General features: G+C 40.8%; 2 protein-coding genes across 4 annotated transcripts in view; one reads left to right on the top strand and one right to left on the bottom strand.

Annotated features, from left to right (window-relative positions):
• Positions 1-1,465: 1,465 nt before the first annotated feature.
• On the bottom strand, positions 1,466-10,336 carry klhl28 (kelch like family member 28). Its single transcript, XM_019887267.1, has 6 exons — positions 10,196-10,336; positions 8,554-8,814; positions 7,829-8,466; positions 7,299-7,742; positions 5,428-5,636; positions 1,466-4,293 (listed from the first exon to the last, which is right to left on the bottom strand). The coding sequence occupies exons 2-6, from the start codon at positions 8,812-8,814 to the stop codon at positions 4,130-4,132; spliced, it is 1,716 nt and encodes a 571-aa protein (XP_019742826.1). The 5' UTR covers positions 10,196-10,336; the 3' UTR covers positions 1,466-4,129.
• Positions 10,337-11,501: 1,165 nt separating this feature from the next.
• Positions 11,502-20,733, top strand: part of togaram1 (TOG array regulator of axonemal microtubules 1) — a 16,505-nt gene continuing 7,273 nt past the window's right edge. For 2 of the 3 annotated variants that reach the window (XM_019887243.1, XM_019887241.1), the window contains exons 1-7: positions 11,502-11,801; positions 12,926-14,090; positions 15,486-15,552; positions 15,914-16,042; positions 16,774-17,031; positions 17,119-17,396; positions 17,553-17,776. In XM_019887243.1, the coding sequence (XP_019742802.1) occupies positions 13,056-14,090; positions 15,486-15,552; positions 15,914-16,042; positions 16,774-17,031; positions 17,119-17,396; positions 17,553-17,776 (1,991 nt within the window). In that variant the 5' untranslated portion in view covers positions 11,502-11,801; positions 12,926-13,055. The remainder of the gene's footprint in view (positions 11,802-12,925; positions 14,091-15,485; positions 15,553-15,913; positions 16,043-16,773; positions 17,032-17,118; positions 17,397-17,552; positions 17,777-20,733) is intronic. The other variant, XM_019887242.1, reaches the window with a different exon arrangement.

Here is a 20,733-nt window from a genome sequence, read left to right as displayed (position 1 = left end):
TACTGTAACTTTAGAACTGTGTAGTTTTTATAAAGTAGTACTCCCAACCTTCTAATTTAACAGAAAACATTCCTCGGGACTGCGTGTATATGCAGCTCCAAAAGTATCTTATCATTATTATCATGCATTTAAGAATTCGTCACCCTAACAACTATATCTCAACAATGACATTCAACAGAAAGTCCCCGTGAGATTCCTCATTGTGACCCTATTCACTTAGCTGTGGTCCAATTCGTCTCACCCAAGTTGCCTCTCAGCGAAAACTTGGGTGAGACGAATATTACAATGTCACTAACAAAGAGCACTAAATGCAAAAGACTTTGGGGGTAACTTTTTCTTTTTTTTCCCCATGAACAAGTGCTAAATGCACAGGTGTTTGGTTTGAAGGAGAGCAGCTTCTGGGAAATGTGCCTGCGCAATCGAGAAAAACTTGAAGATACAACACTTTTGCCACTTAGAAAAAAAAAGATTACCTTCATAATATGTGGCAATCTTGTAAGGTCACAGTAGAGGGCGGCACTCTCTTCAAAAGAGGAGAATTGACGTCTGATCCTGCTCGACCAATCACCAGAGGTTCTGCTGCATCCACGTGAATCGACCAGTCTTGCACATTTAAATTAGCAACAGCCGTCCCAAATTGCTTTTTGAAATCCTTTAATGACTCACACACAGTAATAATATAATTATTACTCCCTTGTCGGCTTTAAGGATGCCAACAAAATTATGTGCAAAACCTCTTACTTGGCATGAATGGTATCATAGTTGCAATATACTTCATCAAATATTAAGAAATGGCAATACTATCAAATGCGCATTATAAACACAATTTCCTGTCAAATTAGATTCAGGAAATATATTGAAGTTGCTACTGAATGTAAATCTATAGCTTTGCTAAAGATTTGTGAGTAATTTTAGATTTGGGACTGCATGCTGTTAGCAAATTCGTAAAGAATTTACACCATTTGGATGCTTTATGAAATATTTTGTCAGGCATTTCTTACAAAAAAAAGAAAAACGTTTTTATTCTTTTTTTTTCAAATTATCCTTTCTTATATCAGGACTATGACTGTCTGGTGGAATTCTTCCCATTGATAATCATCAGTTTTCAGGAGACCCCCCTCCAAAAAAAAGAGCATGTTTGCTCAGCCATTAACACTGCTTTGTCAAATAAAGAAATCAATTTTCAACATTTCAGATTGGTCAATAATTAGAAAAAAACAGCATACACGCATCTCAACTGACCAATAATGTAGATTTGCAAAAAACAATATTAAATTGACTAAATGTTGACATCTCCTGTTTCTGTCCGACGCCAGCGATTTGGAGTCTTATAACTGCTTTCCCTGGACCATTTCAAGTATTTTAGCTGCAGTTTGCCAAATGTGACGTTCATTTTAAAAAAAATGGGATACATGGTATTTGTCGATGTCTGCATTCTACTGACAGGTATGAGAAAAGCAGACTGTACCTTTTAAGGCAGGCATTTATTTTAAAACTGGGAACAACTGCACCTCACAGACTGACTACAATGTATGTAAAATGGATTTCAATCAAAAGTGGAAGGCTACTGTTGCTAAGAATAGCTTGTATTTCCAGTTTCAATCCACAGGAGAGTGAAGTTCAACATCATCACCCCCAGTCACACGATGGGACATTGACAAAAAGAAGCAGAGTGGTCATTTGGCTAACATTGACATCAGTTTCAAAGGGATTTCCTTTCAAACACAAACATACGAGTGGTCGTCCATCAGATTTCTTTGAACAAGCACTTTGGTGAGAGCGGTGGCAATGACATTAGTTAGGCCACAAGTGTACAAACTCAGGTTGAACATCCTTTTACTTTTTGCAGATTCACGTTTGCAGATTTACTCTCAGCCTCATTCCAAACGCAGTTTGCGTACATTTATTTAAAAAAATAAAAAACAAAAAAATATATGTTTAACAGACATTATGGTGTCAGCTCATAATTACGCCTGCGTAATTTGTGCTGGCCATTCTGGAAGGAAGTTGACAAAAACAAAAAAAGTTGACAAAACAAGGTTACAGGACATGAAACAAGAATATAAATCATGAATCAAGTATCGATTTATCTCTTTCTAAATTATAACATGTTTGAAAATTCAAAGAAAAGTATTTTCAAACTACATCAACCCTTATGAAACTTGCAGTGGACCTAATTCAAACCTCTCGCATGATAATAGTTAGGAAAATGGTTTACAGTAATTTACCACATCAAGGGCTATGTGGAAGAGTGCATCTCCTGGCTTGTGAAATGTAACGACTATGCAAAAAGAACAACAACAACAAAAAAAAAAGTTGCTATTCTTGTATACTGTACCTGAAATAGTGTGTTTGAATCTACCTGTACCTTAAAAGAAAACATGAATGGAATGAACAAGCATGCACATCAAAATGAGGCTTACATCTTTAAGTGGCATTTGATCCGACTTTAACAGCCACAAATGTCGAATCAACACATGCTCCTCAACAGCAATAACAAGATTGCCTTGGCTTTTAAAAGACGCAAAACGTAAAATTTTTTTCTTATGGCACAATGTAAATGCCATTATACTAAATGCATATATGCACATCTTACAATATGAAATCAAGTTGTTGTTTCTTGTTTGGGGGAGAGGTGGGGGGAGTGGGGAGTTAAGTGCAACTTGGACCTTGCAAACAAAGTGTTCAAAGTTTGTCTTAAATATAAACAACACTTCCATTATTTTGCTGGGCCTGACGGTGGGTGAAGACACCTTCACACAGCTGTTTGACAGCATGACGGGATGTAATGCCACGATAAAGGAAAAAAAAAAAAAAAAACACTTTGAATTTGTGGCATGGAATGACGGCTGCAATTTAGGGAAGGAAAGATGCTTTGGAGTGTTGCAGGATTTGTGACCAAAGTCTTGTTTGAATGGGGAATGCATTTTAACCTGCGGGTGGGATAACATGACTAAGCGTCTTCTTTGGAGTGACTGCTGTCTGAAAAAAAAAAAAAACGAGTGGGAATGGGTGGGATTAATTTTGAGTGCTCTTTGTATGGGTGGGTGCATGTGCTTTAAAAGATGAACACCTAAGACCGTTATAAGGAGCAGACAGAGATTGACCCAGTTGTGCGAGGCAAACACAGACCCGCATTGAATCCTAAATATAGCACCAGTTGGCATTGCAGGCAGACCAAAGGATGCACAGAGGGTCAGGTTCAACAAAAGGAAGAGAAGCACGAGCACAACGTGCCTATAAAGATGCAAGGGAGGTTACAGAGAATGGAGACACATAACACCTCTGCACACGCATACACACAAGTGACCCAGTGTGGTAAAACATTTACAGGCAATGCACTCAGGATATATTCATATCTATATATTTAATTTAGACTATTTACACGTGAGAGAAACGCAGCCCTTGTTGAGAAAATAGAAAGAGTTAAATTCCTATTTTTGTGAAGCACATATTCTGATGCAGAACCTCGTGTCAGCAAGCACGAGCATGAGTTCTGCGTGCAGACGCTAGACCAAAAACAATCCTATCCAACATGCAGATACCCCTTAAGCATACACACGGACACACACACGGACACACATGTACGTAGCCAACAAACATTCATGACTACACAAACGACTGTTCTGCAGCAGTCGAACACATGGTCCTTGTTGCAGCAGGGGAAATTAGGAAAAAAAGATTGAACTGATCAGTGGCTAAGAAGGGGGGAAAAAGGTTTGCTAAAGTACAGGAATTTTGAAACAAAACGGACAATTTTTCCTCGTAATCCTCTGAGAAATGGCTCCTAGTCTTCATTGTGGTCCAGCAGACAGAGCAGATGTGTCCTCATGGCCGTCGCAGCAGCACAAGAGGGCAGGGCTCCATCTTATCTGTAGACAAACCCCCCAATGGCCCACTGATCAGCCAGCAAGCTAGCCTATCACATCGATCTATCCATCCAGCCACCCAGCCAGCAGGCTTCTTGTCCTTTGCTGCTCATGCTGGTGTTTGGCAATCCTTCGCACCTGGACAATGAAAAAGATGTGGGGGCGGAAAAAGATTCAGTGACTTTTTTTTTTTGTTTGTTTTTGGGGGGCATCTTTGTGTTCAAGTTGACTCATTAGGTGCTCGCTGGCTGGGCCATGGGTCAAAGGGAAGTCAGACCAAAGTTACAGCGGCAATAAATCATGCCGCTGGAGTCCAACCAGCTGTCTGAGATGGGATCATAGCGTTGGACAGTGTTCAGGTAAGATGATCCTGAGTGACCTCCCACAACATAGAGGTAATTGTCCACTATGGCAGAACCCACACCTGCAAGACACAAGGATATCAGTGGGTGCAATTCAATGCATGTTTACTTAAAAATCTTAAGGTAATTATCACATACTCAGTTATTTAATTGGCTACGGCCTCGAAGTTGAGGACAAACTTATATCGCAGCTTTGAAACTGCTGGAGATATTATGATATCCCACAGGTTGATATTTTATCCCCAGAAATATCATGGAAAATGTCCTTTTATTTGCTTGGATACAAAATAGTTGGATCTTCAGAGTACTTGCCCACCCATCAAAGTGAAATGAAACAACTGCGGAAATCTTTAGCAGGACATATTTGACGTTAGGCCATCTCAAATCACACCACCAAACAAAAATGCGACAAAATGTGTGGATACTGAAATGATGATCAATGTGTCACAATTTGCTCCCAAAATGACATACTCATTGTGAATCCTACACCTGTTTAATTCAACACAACACCGACATACTCACTGGAAGCAATGACTTATCCTGTTGTATAAATGGCAACGGGTGGATACACGGGGTTACCTTTTCTGCCATTTAATAGAAAAGCAGTTCATTGTGCCGTCTGTCACTACACGTCACTGGCATGGATAGGTGATCAAAGACATGATTGAAGTGAATACATTATTTTTCAGACAAATTAAGTGGAATTGTATAATTTCCGGGGTCACCTATGGCGATCTATTACGGCACACTATTTTGTCACAGCACCCTCGTTGAGAATCACTAGTTTAAAATACTGGAATGTGGGTCCAAAAAGTTGTTCAACAAAACGCTGAGGTTATAATACTAAATGGCATGGCTTAATCATGGTGTCAAGAGATACCCTATGTGAGCAATGTTGAGATCTCAAGTAACGGGTACTATTATAAAATTAATTAATACACACACACCTGCAGATCCAATGGATCCCTCTCATTCCCTCAGTGGAAGCATCCATTCATACAAAATTGAAAAGAAATTTCTTCAGAAAAGCATGCTCATGTAAGGTAACGTCATGTGTTAAATAAATGTAGTCTAACTTTCTTTCACTAGTATGTCTTAGTTGTTTTCTGGAGAGAACCTAGCAATTGTCCAAATAGAAATTGACCACTTGAAAACATACCAAACGACATTTTCAACTCCTGTATGATTTCACTCACCGGTGCGCGGATCATTCATTGGTCGACAGGCCGTCCACTGGTTCTGGTGTGAATCATACCTCTCGATGCTGGAGAGGTGAGAGACTCCATTGTGTCCCCCCACCACAAATATGAAGCCAAGCATGACGCCAACGCCAAAATTGATCCTCTTGTCTGCCATGGGGGCTACCATTTCCCAGGCATCTTTGCTAGGGTCGTACCGCTCCACACTGTGTGAAGGAGAGGCGTAGTTAACATTTACTAGTCAATCACGGTTAAGATAGAAAGGAGTGAACTACCACGACCAGGAATTTCTGTTCGCCCTTGGCAGAGGGCTTTACTCTGTGTGCTTTTGTTTAACGTGTACCAGCATCGGTTACACCCAAACAAAACAAGCATAACATCAGTACGTCCCATACAACATAAATTTGGCGCTGTACAAATCGATGAAATAAATCCCCAAAAGACACGCTGGAACATTGGCAATCTGGGATTGTTTTGCATGTGGCGAGTGAACAAAAGGCACTGGGAGAAAGAGCGGAAAAAAAGCATCAGTCCTCAGAGAATCTCTGTCCAAACACAAAGTCCTGAAGGCTTTCGGGAGTCAAGGAAACGAGCAAGAGAGACGGTGCTTACCAGAGAGCCACAGCAACGGCACTCAATGAAACTTCAGCCTCCACTTCACTTTTGATTTCACTCATAAACAAGCCCCCGCCCCGGACATTTTCTCAGCAATACATGACATCCTGAGCATTGACTTCCATATTTAAAAAAATAAATAAATAAAAAACTACCAAACTCTTCAGAGAAAGAATGTTTGTTAGTGTGACTTCGTGGCTTCAAGAAAGCAACTTGAATTTCATATGATGGATATGCATTCATCCACTGGTTTGAAATTTTGGTGCACATCCACAGATTAAGGCAATTAAAATGTCCAATGAGAGGAAAACTGTTTAAATTTATAGAAGTAATTACCCAACCAAGTTGAGACTATTTGAGCTGTGCCCTTTATTTAATTTATTCAAGTGGCCAAGTAGCGCACCCGGCAATTAATTGGGGCATGGGGTCTTATTAAAGTGGAGGCCACTATTTACGGAAATCAGAATCATGCAGTCCAATCTCATCTGATCTGATTGCACTTGACCTTCTTTTGATCATAAGAGCCTTGATTGTGGAGGACAAATGTTTAAGCCGGAGCAGGGACGTATGGGCTCAAATCAGGTGTGTATTTGCAAATATGTTTTAGACCAGGCGACAACGGCCATTCTGAAGCAGAGTGCTAATTCTTGGGTACAGATTAATGCAAAGGGCTACCAGTTTGATACACACATTTGCTCAAATGTCTTTTAATAATATTATTATATGGTATTATTAATAATGACTTATATTAATTTATGCTTTTAATTATATTATTATATGGTATTATTAATAATGAATTATATTAATTTATGTGGAGACACTGCTCATAATGATTATTTCTCATAATTAAGAAATAGACGAATATCAATATGCAACACTTTATCTCAATAAATCGCTGGCAGTGTTCACGTTTTTAGATTATCACTTCTACAACATTCATAGGAAACCATAATGTCGCATCGCCGGTGAACTATGATTTGAACAGGCCCGCGGGCTGCCTGGTGCCCACCACGTTGGTGACCCCTGAAATAGATCAACAACCATTTTGAAGTCTTCAATGTACATAACATCCATACTTTTGGGAAAAAAAAGAGGAATTTGTAGTACTGGGAGAAAAGCAGTGCAAGCACATGGAGAACATGCAGCAAGCATGGATTTGAGCCCCCAACCTCAGATCTGTGAGGTAGCTACGCTAACCAGTCGTTCACTGTGCCACCCCATACTTGTATATTTCACAACTAAATGAAAAGTACCTGTTCATATGAGCCGGTCCATATCCTCCAATGGCATAAACCATGCCATCCAGTACAGCGGTGGCAAAGCAGCTGCGGGACTTGGTCATTGGTGCCACAGGCTGCCACTCCTTCAATTTGGGGATGTACTTTTCTCCTGACTGGAGGTAATATTGGCCATCATAGCCCCCCAGTGCATACAGCTCTCCAGCCAGGACCACCACCCCAAGTGTGCTGCGACACTCAGCCATATGCTCTACCGAAGACCAGGTGTTACTTTCAGGGTCCCAGCTCTCCACTGTGCTTTCGTGCCTCCTATAACTAATGCCCTGTCTCATGTGTGTGGCAATGCCTCCCACCACGTACACCTTGTGGTCAAGCACTGCCACACCAAACTCATATCTTGGAACACTGAGAGGTGCGAGTCCTATCCATGAATCGGTCTGAGGGAAATACATCTCCATGCTGCAAGAGAAAAGCCAATTACACGTTAGCTATACTGCTAACATTAAACAGTGAAGAAAATGCATCTGTTACTAATCCATGATTACCTTTCTAATGTGGCGAATAGTCCAGCCTTGCCTCCTACTGCCAGCAGCACCTTTGGGGCACACCTTGGTCTTGCAGACAACACAGTCTGATAGGAGAGTCTATGCTCAGGCATAAAATGATATTTGAGCGCCTCATTAAGCAAATGCTTGCATGCGTGGTCATCTCGTATGAGATGGTTGGCTTCATATAAACGAGTGAGAAATTTGACGCTGAGGAGTGGAAGGCGTACGCAGTGCAGCAACTGAGCCAAATGCTGCTGTCGTTCCGTTACATCATATTTAATCCACGACTCCAAGGCGTAAAATACAGTCTCTTCCGTTACCACCTTAAGGCAATCGTTGGACACAATTTCATCCAACTCTGCCCTCGTCAGTTCAAAAAACTCTTCAGTCTGACAGACTTCCTCAAAATTCTCACAGATGAACTTTGTTGCAGCCAGGCACAGATCATGACAGCCATACGTCTCTGCAAAGCGAGAGATTCCGATACAGTTCCCAGCATCCAGCTGGCTCTCCAGGAAGGAGCAACACTCCTTTAGTACGAGCTTGACCTGGAGTAAGTTGGCTGCCGGGAGCAAAGATTCCACCGTTTCCTGGGAGATGAACACTGTGCCAGTGTAAGCATACTCTACGATGGCCTACACGAAGGGACAAAAAGAGACACAAGGAAAAAAATGGTAGAAAAGTCAACTGATTTATTTGATATTAACTGGCTGCCATCTTACCTGCAAGGCAGTCTCATCAATACACTGGAATTCAACCTCAGCTGTCTCCTTTTCTGACAGGTTACCTGTGAACATAGCCTTGAAGTAGGGACTGATGCTGGCCAGTACTACTTTGTGGGCATGGATCTTGGCGTCACCCACCCGGAGCACAATGTCACATAGTTCATGATCCTGCCGCAAGAGCTGGAGGCCTTGCAGCAGTTGTTCAGAATGAGGCCGCGTGAGACTGGCAAACATATAGGACTGGTCCTGTTGGTCCATCTGAAAGCAGAAGCACATTAATGAGTGTCAGGTTGAGAGTTTGTCTCAAGTACTACAGTACTATTTGTTTTATAGTAACAAATATAGACTGTTTGGGTACATATACAGTACATGCATGTGTGTGTGTGTGTGTGTGTGTGTATGTATGTATGTATATACACACATATACATATATATATATATATATATATATATATATATATATATATATATATATATATATATATATATATATATATATATATATATATATATATATATATATATATATATATATATATATATATATATATATATATATATATATATATATATATATATATATATATATATATATATATATATATATATATATATATATATATATATATATATATATATATATATATATATATATATATATATATATATATATATATATATATATATATATATATATATATATATATATATATATATATATATATATATATATATATATATATATATATATATATGTATATATATATACACACTTTTAACGTGAACATTATTTGAAGTTCTTCGTTGAAAAACATTACAATAGAAGATTACTGTGCGATGTTTTGTATGAAGCTATTTACATATAAACAAGAGCTGTTGTTCACAAACGGTGTCGCTCCATAACTGTTCTGTGCAGCAAGTGCAAATTTGCAGTATTTACTAAAATTATCGTCGTCGAGTTTTAAAACTATCGAAATATTTTTTTAGCTCCTATCGCATACCCCTCCCTATACATGGCATGCATTAAAGGAAAGGGTTTCGGGGGTCGATAGCTATACTGTACTGGTGAAATTCTGCCATCCCTCGGAGCAGTTATTCGGTTTTGGGGAAGCGTGACCGAATTTTTAATCAATCCTAATGGCAGGGAACGTTTTTATGTTTTTTTTTAACGTCTTACGCTGCAGCGCGTGTGTGACATTCTGTCACAAACGAAAGAGTAGTTGTTCATTGAAAAGTGCTTCTACGGGGTTTGCGATATAATTGCATAGTAATGACATGTTCAATCCGTGCTAGCTCCTTCCTAGCGTCAGATCAGCTCGATCGCTAGCTAGCACAGTCAACCCAAACACCGCTAAATTTAGCACTAACACGTTTCTGACAGCAGCATGTTAGCATTTACATTACAACACCAAATTGTCAAAAACATAACATTACAAGGAAAAAAACACTACGTCTATTTTATCGCGGTGGCACTGCAAAAAATAGCTGCTAAAAATAAACACGGTTACTAGCTGCATCATTGATTGATATAAAGTAACATGGCTGACAGAGACACAAAACATAACGGTTTGGTAAGGTGTCCGCTGATAAGTCATGTTGCGTTGCGTCGCGACAAAACTAAAACAAACCTGGAACTTACTGTGCGTCTGATGAACCGCTGCGGTGATCGATTTTGCAGTGACGGAGTTCAGCAGTGACGAGTGGGAACCCCGGGCGGCTATCAAGGAAAAACAACCTACTGCCAGGCTAGCCACAACGGTACCAATGAGTCCTTATTATAAATGAGCGAGTAAACAGCACACCACTTCCGCTACTTTCAAATTAACAGCACACCCCTGCTACTCATTTCAAAATAAAAGTATAGAACAGTACAGTAATTACAATATATGAGTAAAGATTACGAATTTAAAAAAAGGAAACTGTTTTATTTCAATATCAGGATGTGGATAAAGCAATTGTATGTACTGTATTGTAAAAATAATACAACAAATAAAACTGAACCCTGAAAAGGTTTATAATTATCAATACCCCATCTTAATTATCAGTACTCCATCCATCCATCAATTTTCTATTCTTTTCCTCATTACAGTTGCGGGCGTGCTGGAGCCTATCCCAGCTGACTTGGAGTGGTTAGGTGGGGTACGCCCTGAACTGGTTGCCAGCCAATTGCAGGGACTACGAGTACTAATGAGAGTAATAGTACTAGTTCAGCATTTTTTTTAATAATAGTGAATGGTGAATGCACAGTAGCATTTGCAATTCAATTAAACTGCAGTAATATTATCGATGTTAAAGGGAAGAAATGTTTTCTGTGTCAAGCAGGGGTGGGCAACATATGGCTTGGGTGCCACATACTTCCCGCTCTATTTTTTAAAATCAGGCCCACTGACCATTTAAATGATCCATTTTTTTGTGTTAATGTAAGACAAGGTGAGGCAGATTCATTTTTCTAGAAAATGTCATACACAAGGGAACTCAATGTGCTTCACATGGAATAGTTAAAGCCTACATGTAAAGGCAAAAGAATTTAAGATATTTAAAAGCAAAGCAAAGAAATAAAATGGAGTTTACTAAAACATCTAAAAGAATGTACCATACAAAAACAATAATTTTTGAAAAAATTGAGTATAGAACTTGTTACACAATAACATTAAGAAGGTTTTGAAGTGCTTCATATAGATCCGGAAACAGGAACATTTTCTCAAATTTTCACCTTTTACTTGATAATAAATCTCAAGATTCAAAATCTTTGCAGGTCCCCTCATTGTATTTTTAACAAGTTGTATTCTCTTCTTTCATGTTTTGTATTGAAAATGGGAGTAAAACTTGCAAAAAAAGATGCTTCGCATATTTCACTTCCCAACGACGTGCGCGTGCGGCCGTGTGGCGGCGGTAGTGGGTGCACGAACCCGCAGCACGCGTCACCATGGAAGCGCTCAGTTTGCGACCTGGATACGCCATTTTGCCTCCCAGTGCTTCGGTGTGTGCGGCTGTGCGCGTGTATGTACGTGTGCATGTGTGTGAATGTTCGTGCGAAGTGTGTGTGCGTGGGTTCCCGTCGATCAAAATACCTCTGTAGCTTCCGAACGTTCAACACTTCATACACCAACTAAACAGAACCAAAATGTTCACGTTTGGAGAATAAACAGCCCGCTCCGCAGCCGGACATGGGAACGCGGACGACGTAACGTCTAATAGTCTCGACGTAGCGCTGTCGAAGTCTAAGAACCGTGAGACATTACAAGGTTTGTTTTCTTATTGCTTTGCTTGAACTTTGCTTGCCAGAATCAGTCAGCATTATTTAACCGAGTAGCGAGCTAGCTTAGCACAGTGAACCCAATGATATAAACACCAGCAACGACTCGATATATCGAGTTTGTGTCTTCTTCAGCATGGCGTAGGCGGTCGGTTGTTAGAAGTCCACTGAAGGCACCGTTCATGTTTCAGTGCATGGGCTGCTGCGGTCGATATTTCTATTACTTAATACATTGGCATGTTACATTAGAAGGGAATTATGTACATCGGGGCACGTTGTTCTGAGCCATGTTGGTGAGTGGCAACCAGCCACAAGTGGTTGGTTGCCCACGTTAAGGTGCATCGTGTCCTGATTCATCGTTTTGCTGAGAAAGTCGTTTTGCAAAACAGTCAGAAGCACTTGTCAACAGTTGTGTGTCGCCAAAGTTGTTTTTTATTCACCAATGCGAGCAACCATATGACAATGGTTCAATATGTGTTCACCCATTCATGCGCAAGCAATCACATGCATTTGCCAGTGAGATATCTGTACCCATTCTCCACATTGGCCGGCAGGAAACAAGGCACAAAGGGGAAGGCAATGACCCCTCAGTGGGTATTGGGGAGGTGGATGTACATGCCGAGGAAGAACTCCCTTCAATTTTGGAAGATGCTGCAGACCCGCAGAAATTAACTTCCACATTATTGAAATCCATCTTCAACACTGGACAGCCAAAAACTGAATACTGGGGAAGGTTTGAGCAGCTTTTAATTTGGATTGGGTCCATAGATTTGCCTGCTACTCCAGGCGTTTGCAAACATTCCCAAAGGTTCCCAAACATTTCTGAGGGTTGTTGGCCAATTCAACAATCAGTGCTGTGGCAAGCATTGGTTGCTCTGTGAGATACCAAGGTGTATATGTGAGTGCAAATGATTGATTGCGTCTGTTACCTGCGATTAACTGGCGACCAATTATAAGCAGTCTCTCGGTCCTGCAACGCTAACGAGGATAACTGGAATAGAGAATGGATGGATGGAATAATATGCATTTCTTGGCCATCTACTTATGCTTATTCAATTTGATGACGCAAATCCAAATCCTGTGTCATTGCTGATTTCTTTGTTCTCTCCGCAGTTAAGTGGCTGGCTTCCCATCATCAACCACTCAGGATGAAAGCCAACGGGAATGAAGAGGAATATTATCATCCTCTTAAGATTGCGCTTGATTCTTCTCATGTTTGACCACATCTGTCAGATCACCAATAATGATTTGTGGAATAATCTCCCAGGAGTTACACCAGCAACTTCTGGATGCCAAGAATTACCAGAATCGCACAAATGGAGTGGAAGAGCTCAAGCGAATCCTCTCAGAAGTGGACTTGAAATTGGTCCCTTCTGACAGTGTGGAAGAGTTCATCAATTTTCTTCCCAGACTTTTAGATGACAGTAATTTTAAAGTGTTTTATGGCACCTTACAAGTTTTAAACTTATTTATTCAGAGGTTAGATGCAAGTATTCACAAATATATTAAACAGATAGTTTTGGTAGCCGTCAAGGCTCTTGGTGATACTCGTACCATCGCCAGGAATGAATACATGAACATGTTTCATCTGATGATGAAAACTGTGGCCCCACAACAAGTTTTAGACCTTGTTATTTGTAATTTGAAACACAAGAATTCCAGAGTCCGAGAGGATGTTCTTAACATCATTATTGCAGCTATGCTCACTCATCCCAGAAAAGAGTTCAACATCCCCAAGCTTTGTTTGGAAGTTGCACCTTATCTGTCAGACAGCAAAAGGAAGGTCCGCCACGCTGCCCTTGAGCTATTTGCAGTTTTTGACTCCTGCCTCGATACAGGGAAAAAACAGCCCCTCACGAAAGCTGTGGACAACGTTGAGCTCAAAGAGGACGCTGAGGGGCTTATGGCAGCTGTACAGGCCAGACGTGCAAGACACGTTCTCCCCAAACTTTCCCCAGAGGGAGTGGTGGAGTACGGTCTGGTTGTGCCGAAATCAGGGCTCCGCTGCTCCCCACAGGCTAGTTGTTCAGGAGCTGATCTGGACTGGGTGATGAATGGAGGAAGGATTAGCAGTGCAAGGAGTCACCGAATTGAGCCAGAATATGAGCGACTGTATGGCTACGGCAGTTTAGGATCACTCACCGATGAGCTTCCCTCTCAAAGGAGGATTGTCAGCGCAGGTAAAGGGAAGAACAAATTACCTTGGGAGATGTTGAGCTATTCATTGACTGAAAATAACCATCAGTGCCGCTCCCCCAATGGAAAGTGCTCCGAGCAGGTGAGGTCACACTACTTGCTGCTCAATTGCTGTTATACATCACTCCTTTATCAACATATTTATGATCGATGCATTCGGGGCCAGACATTCGTCGCTGATGCGGAACAATGCTATGCTGGTTCTTGCAAATCCAGTTTGCGAAGTATGGAGGAGTTTAGAATCAGAATGGTATATTTGAGTATTGAATGTTCTTGTATTCTCAGCAAATGCCGATGACGATGATGATGAAAGTGTTGTCACGATACCAAAATTTTGACTTTGATACTATACCTGCATAAAATACCTTGGTACCGGTCTTGAAAGGATACCATGGCAAATACTTAAAATATCAGTAAAAAAATTGGAATAATAGCTATAATAATAGAATAATAATAATAGATTTTGATCGTCTACGTCTTGACTAGACGAGTCTTGGCAGCCCAATGTTGAAAATATGGAAATATAGATCAATTGTTCTGGAAGTGAATTTCTATAGCTTGGCAGGTCTGCATCTGGTGGTGACTCATCTTCTTATTTTAGTTCCAGGATCCCAACAGCACTAACAGCAGAGCTATCAGACACATTCTACTCATGCTGTTCAGAGATCAGGATGGGGGTGGTGTGTTTCCGGCGGTGTTAATTGACTTAATTCTGTTCTGGGAACTGTTGCCCAGTATTGTTGTGTTCATGTTCATTTCAAGACCTTCTGTTTACTGCAGCGTCTGTTTCCCAGCAACCCCATGATTGCAGAGCACCTCTTATGGGTGTGCGTGCGTGTGTGACAGTGTGTGTTCGACAAATACAATTGGTAATATTACAAGGTTAGACTTGTACACCATGGCTTATTTACAGCTCAGGTGTAAAATGCAAGTGCTGGAGTGCTATCAAGCAAGCAAGCAGGCTGGCTGGCAGTGCAGTACCCAACTCAAACCCCGCCAACCTTTTACTAAGAGTGAGCTGACAGATGCAAAAAGCTCTCATTACTCTGTTTGTACTTTAGTTGTCGAAATTAAGGTTTTACAGATTCCAATTCACATAGAAATGGAACTACAAAAATAGACACCATGTCAAGTATGCCGTCACTCTTTCCACATTCAGCGGACACAAAAAGTCAACACACCCTTTTTCAAATGGCAGGTTTTGTGCACCAATTCTATTAGTTGTTTATTTTTTTACTTTCCTATGCTAAAAAGAAAAAATCAGCTGAGTTCAACAGATTAGATGACATTAATGGGGGGGGGGGGTTCAAATGATTTAAATCGCTTGTTTCTATTTTAATGACAAAAATCTGGCATTTGAACAGGGGTGTGTAGACTTTTTATGTCCAGTGTAGCAGAAAATCATTTTGTTTAGCCTGGTGGATAGAATAAATAACCACCCACCTCTTGTAATCAATGCATCTCTGTCTTTTAACAGGTGACCATGGAAGAAGTTATTCCGCTCACCAGGAAATTGAGTCCAGCGACCTACATATCCACTTTTAGTAAGTGCTGAACCATCTATGTCACACGCTCACATTGATCTGAGGTAACAAGTACAGTTGAATGCTTGTAACAGTTTGCTGGTACATATTAAGAGCCTCTTGGAATTAGATTAGCATGTTGAGTCAAAGGAGTCACAAGATCACGTGTTAAAGAAAGCGCTCAGAATTAAGTGGCTGAAAGGCACAACCTGAATGAATGAACCCATCGTACTAGACAGTTTGCCAGATATAATGAATGGTAATTATTCATAAAATACAACACACTTTTTGACTTTTACAACTCTGCTTTTCCAGCCATGTGTTAGTTGCCCCAGTCTATTTTGCAATACTTTGAATTAAAAAAAAAAAATGTTGTCTAAAGGTGCTGCAGAATCACAGACACCCCAAACATCCAGGAGAAGAATATCTCCAGCACGGCTCAGAAGAAGCGGAAGCCTCAACTTAGACCCTGACGTCTTTAAAACTACAAATGTCACTGAGTCAGACAGCGGTAAGGAACCTTTGCCAAAATAATATAGATATATATATTTTTATCTTGGTTCAACAGTGGAAGTGGAACTTCATTCTGAAAGTTGACCTCATATTTAAAATCACTGCCAGGCTCCATGTTTTCCTCTCAAAATAATTTGAAGTGACTTGACTGAGTTTAATATGAAGACAAAACCAGCGACGTTGTAGGAGCCTGGTTGAGCAACATCCAATACAGCCACCACATCAATGTCCTGGTCACTGAGTCAATGTGGTGGCCATATTGGATGTGGCAAGTTCCGGTCACACGCAAGAGACACTCTGGGCCAAACAGGAAATGACTCTGTTTAAACTTTATTGGCTGGAGCAGTGCAATTCAGTACACTCCGGTGCCCAAATACGCATGTATTGCACGAGGACCTCGTGCACATGTCTCACTTTAAATGAGAGGCTATCAGTGATGTTTTGCGTGACCATAAGTACGTCATCGTTTGAGATACCAGAAATTAACGAATCAATTTTAACAATTAAAGAATCAATTACTGTATACTATTTGTCCTGCTCATCTAAAAACAGATATACGTATATTTTGAAGTAATTCTATTGGAATTTTTCATTTCTCTGTCATTATTTAATATTGTCTATTTTGGTGTGACACAGCCTGGTCACTATATTATTAATGAGACATTATCATAATGTTTTAAATTGTACTATTTTTTGATGTCCAAAAGTGAAAAAAAATGTGTCTTCCAGGGTTATCCAAAGGACACATGCTCTCCAGGAATGGCAGTGTTGAGCGCACACTTTCTCTCCCCTCTAACTACACCACACCTGGCTCCTTTCTGCTGCCTTCCTATCCATTGGCTGCACTCCCAGGAGGTGTGCTCACGCCAACACTATCCCGTCGCCATGCCGACTCGTCCCTCTCTATGTCCAACACCTGGCCCAACAAGCGAGAGAATAGTCCTCACCAGCGAGAGACCAGCCCCAGGGGGGACGCAGCAGTCAAAGGCAAGGGTTAGCTTGTCAGCTAGCTGAATGTAAAATTAGCTGATCATGGTTTTGTAATGATCAATTTTCTGCCCTCACCTGCACCAGGGGACCTCTCTAGCAGATGCTCTCCTCGGCCAATCCGTGCCTCCCTAAAAAGTTCTTCATCAACATCGTCATTCCGCAGAGTCTTGAACAGCAGCAGGACATCCCTTTCCATCTCACCAGTCATTCCTTCAGGAGAGCAGTTTTATAACAATGACCAAAGGCCCAATGCACGCAGCAGCCCTCAGAATCGGTATCTAGAGAGGGACCTTCAACTAGGGCCTGTGGGCTCTAACACAACACAGGATACTCAAGAAGAGGAGCCTCTGGACGTGCAGGAGGTAAACAGCCTTTGTATTTACCTGTCTGAATTCTGTTGATCAATTCTGTACACCCAAAGTCTTGAGTAAATAGAGTCTGTGGATGTGTAATGTATTTTAAATTAATGTCATGCATTCCCCTTCCTGTCAATATTTGCCAATATGATTTGCTCACAGATGTGGAACTCACTGCGTTCGTTGCGCAACAGTGCGGCTAAGAAGAGGGCCAAAGTGAGCCTAAGCAGTTCAGACCCAGACCAGGACAGCCTAGATTGTGCTCTAAGGTCACCCCTTGGTCAAGACCTAATGGTGCACACCCCTCCCATGCTAACCAGCTCAACCAGTGACAGTGGTCTTTCCAGTTTGAGTCCCACCACCTCCACTGTCTTTGGCATCAAAAGGTAAAGTCATCAATCATTTGTTTTTGTGGGGACACAAATTTTATCACTCTTTTAACTTCACTCGAACACCCAGTTTGGAAGCCCAAAGCAACCAGTGGATTTGCCTCTTATTGGAGATGAGGGTACAGTTATATGTTACGGCACTAAGTGATTGGATGGCACAGTTCAGAGGATGCATGCAGGCTGTTCACTGCTCACATCAGTGGTCTCCAACCACCGGTCCTGGAACAGAAAAACAACCCAAATTTATTGGCACCCCTGGTGAAGGTCTGTTAGAAGTCTTGAAATAATGCAATACAATTTAGATTGCAGAAGGCTACTCTCAAACGGAAAATTCCAGAAAGGGTTCACCACACACACAATTAAGCTCTTCCCATGGCCATCTCAGTCCAAGACCTCAACCTCATTGAAAACCTGGGGAGTGAGATACAGAGGAGAGTACTCCGGTGAATGATTTAGAGAGATTGTGCAAAGAGGAATGGTCTTAGATCCCTTTTTCTCTATTCTCCCATCATGTAAAACATTCTAGGAGATTAGGTGCTGTTTTGTTGGCAAAAGGGGGCTGTTAAAAGTATTAACATGAGGGGAGCTAATAATTTTGGCACACAAGATTTAATGTGGTCGACTGGTTAGCACATCCGACTCATAGTGAAGAGGTGCAGGGTTCGATTCTGGAATTCAGACTGCGAAATACAAAGGCTGTTTAACTCCGGCCGTCCTGTGTGGAGTTTACATATTCTCCCTGTACCTACATGGGTTTTCTCTGGGTACTCAGGTTTCCTCCCACATTCCAAAAACATGCATAGCATGTTAATGGAACACTCTGAATTGTCCCTTGGTGTGCGTGTGAGCACAGATGGTTGTATGTCTCTGTGTGCCCTGGAATTGACCTGCATCCAGATCAGGGTGTACCCCGAAGACAGCTGGGGTAGGCTTCAGCACACCCTTGTGAGGGTAGGGGGATTAGAATATGAATGGATGAATGCATGGATGGTTTTGATATAAAGAATATTTTTAAATGTAGGATTTTTTTTCTCCCTAGTTTATTCATTATTCCTGATTGGGTCGATTTCTCGTAGTTCAGTGTGTTATTTGATCTTGTACTACCGTAAGTAGTACCGTAAGAGAATAATTTTTTTTCTGTTCATTTTATTTTGTTTTTAAAAATGTACTTCATGTGTGACTAAAATGTTAAAATACTTACTAGTTTTCGAAGTTTTCAATGCAAATGTTTTAAAACTGGTAATTTGCAAACAATATTTATTTTTGTTTTTTTTTTAATTGGCGGCAGGTCGATGGGGTAAACCCTGAACAGGTCGCCAGCCAAAATGCATGGCACGATCCATAGCAGCTATCGATCGTTCGAGAGAACCGAAAGAAAAACAAAAGAAAGTCACTCGCGTTCAACATTCGACTCGAGTCATTCAATGAACCCTCACACCGGAGGACATCTCAAACACGCATAGACACGTTCAATGCTTCAAACAGTTACAAACTGCCCGTCTCAAAACAACGTGGGCTTTCTTACACGGTGGGCCATTACTCATTGCTACTACGATTCTTTTCATCCAAAGAAATAAAGAAAACGCACGTTTGTGTTTGTTTTATATTTTTAGAAACACTACTTTGCAAAAAAAAATGCTCGCACTTGTCCGTATTTTATTCAACGAATTATTCGCCACAATTTAACACGTACTGTAAGCAATTAATTCCGCCGAAAGAGCTGGAACGCTATGCACATTTACACTTGATAAAATGTTTTGCGAAGAATTCGAGCGCACCCATTTGTACCCTGTCACTTAGTTTCATATTAGTGAAATTCACGATGGTCATTAAAAACGATTTGAAGGCAAAACGATATAACGAATGCAAACGAACACAGATTTCCCCCTATTTCGGGGGAATCAATGGCTTACGGTACGTGTTTAATTATAGCGAATAATACTGACGAATGCTGCCACTCTTATGTAAAACCTCGTTTATATAACTACAAAACAAAACCACAAACATTTACATTTCTTCATATCTTTAAATTAAAACAAACGTAGTAATGCCCCGCTGCCTTCACTCAATGTGTGTGTTCGCGGCCAGGGGATACGGATTTTTATTCGGGGATAAGCACTTTGGCCCAACCCGGAAAGCGGCGTGTTTCGTCGTCTCTTCAGATATTTGCAGATTACATTTACATGGCACTCTTCACTTACAAACATAACGACAAATGCAAGTAGCCCACGGAAATGTAACCAGCGCCGATGACGGCATGTTGACATCGTCGTCCCCGCGTTTGTCAACACAACACGTCATCGACGCCACAGTGATAGTCGCCTTTCGTGTAGGCGCTTTTCAAACAGTCCCCCTTGAAGCCCGTATCAAATAGGTGACGCTTGGAAACCTGCGCTCGATGTGGGAGTCGACTTTTGTTCACGTACAGGGCTTGTTGAATTAGCGCCATACGGTGGTGTTTATGAAGAAAACCCAATTCATGGTTTACCATTCAGGATTCGGGTGGATTTGAGCTGACGCTCAAAGTCGACAGGTACTGTACATCGGTCACTCTACAATTTAAATACAGTACAAACTATCCACCAATATTAGTTAAAAAACGGACTATTCATTTTCTGTTTGTTTTTAAGATCAAGAGGCAAATAGGCAATAAAACATACAATTTGATTCGTCCAGCTCAACTATCAACAGAAAACATTTTTCAAAATATAGCTGAATGAATCTTGCTCTCTCAATAGTTACATTTTAGTTTAACACAAATTTTATTTCAGTAAAACAGTGGCGGGTCGCATAGCAACACTGTTAAGAGTTCTTGCTCAATTGTCCATGCAAACTGTGTTTGCAATACGAACTGGTCAAGAATGAATGTTCAAATATAATTAAGAAAAGCTAGTACAGTAATGTTTTTTTTTTTTTTTTTTTTTTTTGTGGGGGGAACCAAAAAAACATTTTTT

This window comes from Hippocampus comes, unplaced genomic scaffold, assembly GCF_001891065.2.
Source record: "Hippocampus comes isolate QL1 unplaced genomic scaffold, H_comes_QL1_v1.1 scaffold176, whole genome shotgun sequence".
Lineage (NCBI taxonomy): Eukaryota > Metazoa > Chordata > Actinopteri > Syngnathiformes > Syngnathidae > Hippocampus > Hippocampus comes.
Note: the sequence above shows the minus strand (reverse complement) of the source record. Positions and strands in the feature narration are given on the sequence as shown.

Excerpts from the sequence above, each read along its gene's own strand:
- klhl28 (XM_019887267.1), bottom strand. The coding sequence starts at position 8,814 with ATGGACCAACAGGACCAGTCCTATATGTTTGCCAGTCTCACGCGGCCT. Across the intron at positions 8,467-8,553 it reads TTGATGAGACTGCCTTGCAG|GCCATCGTAGAGTATGCTTA; the intron begins GTAAGATGGCAG and ends CCCTTCGTGTAG. Across the intron at positions 5,637-7,298 it reads GGACCGGCTCATATGAACAG|TGTGGAGCGGTACGACCCTA; the intron begins GTACTTTTCATT and ends TCCTTCACACAG.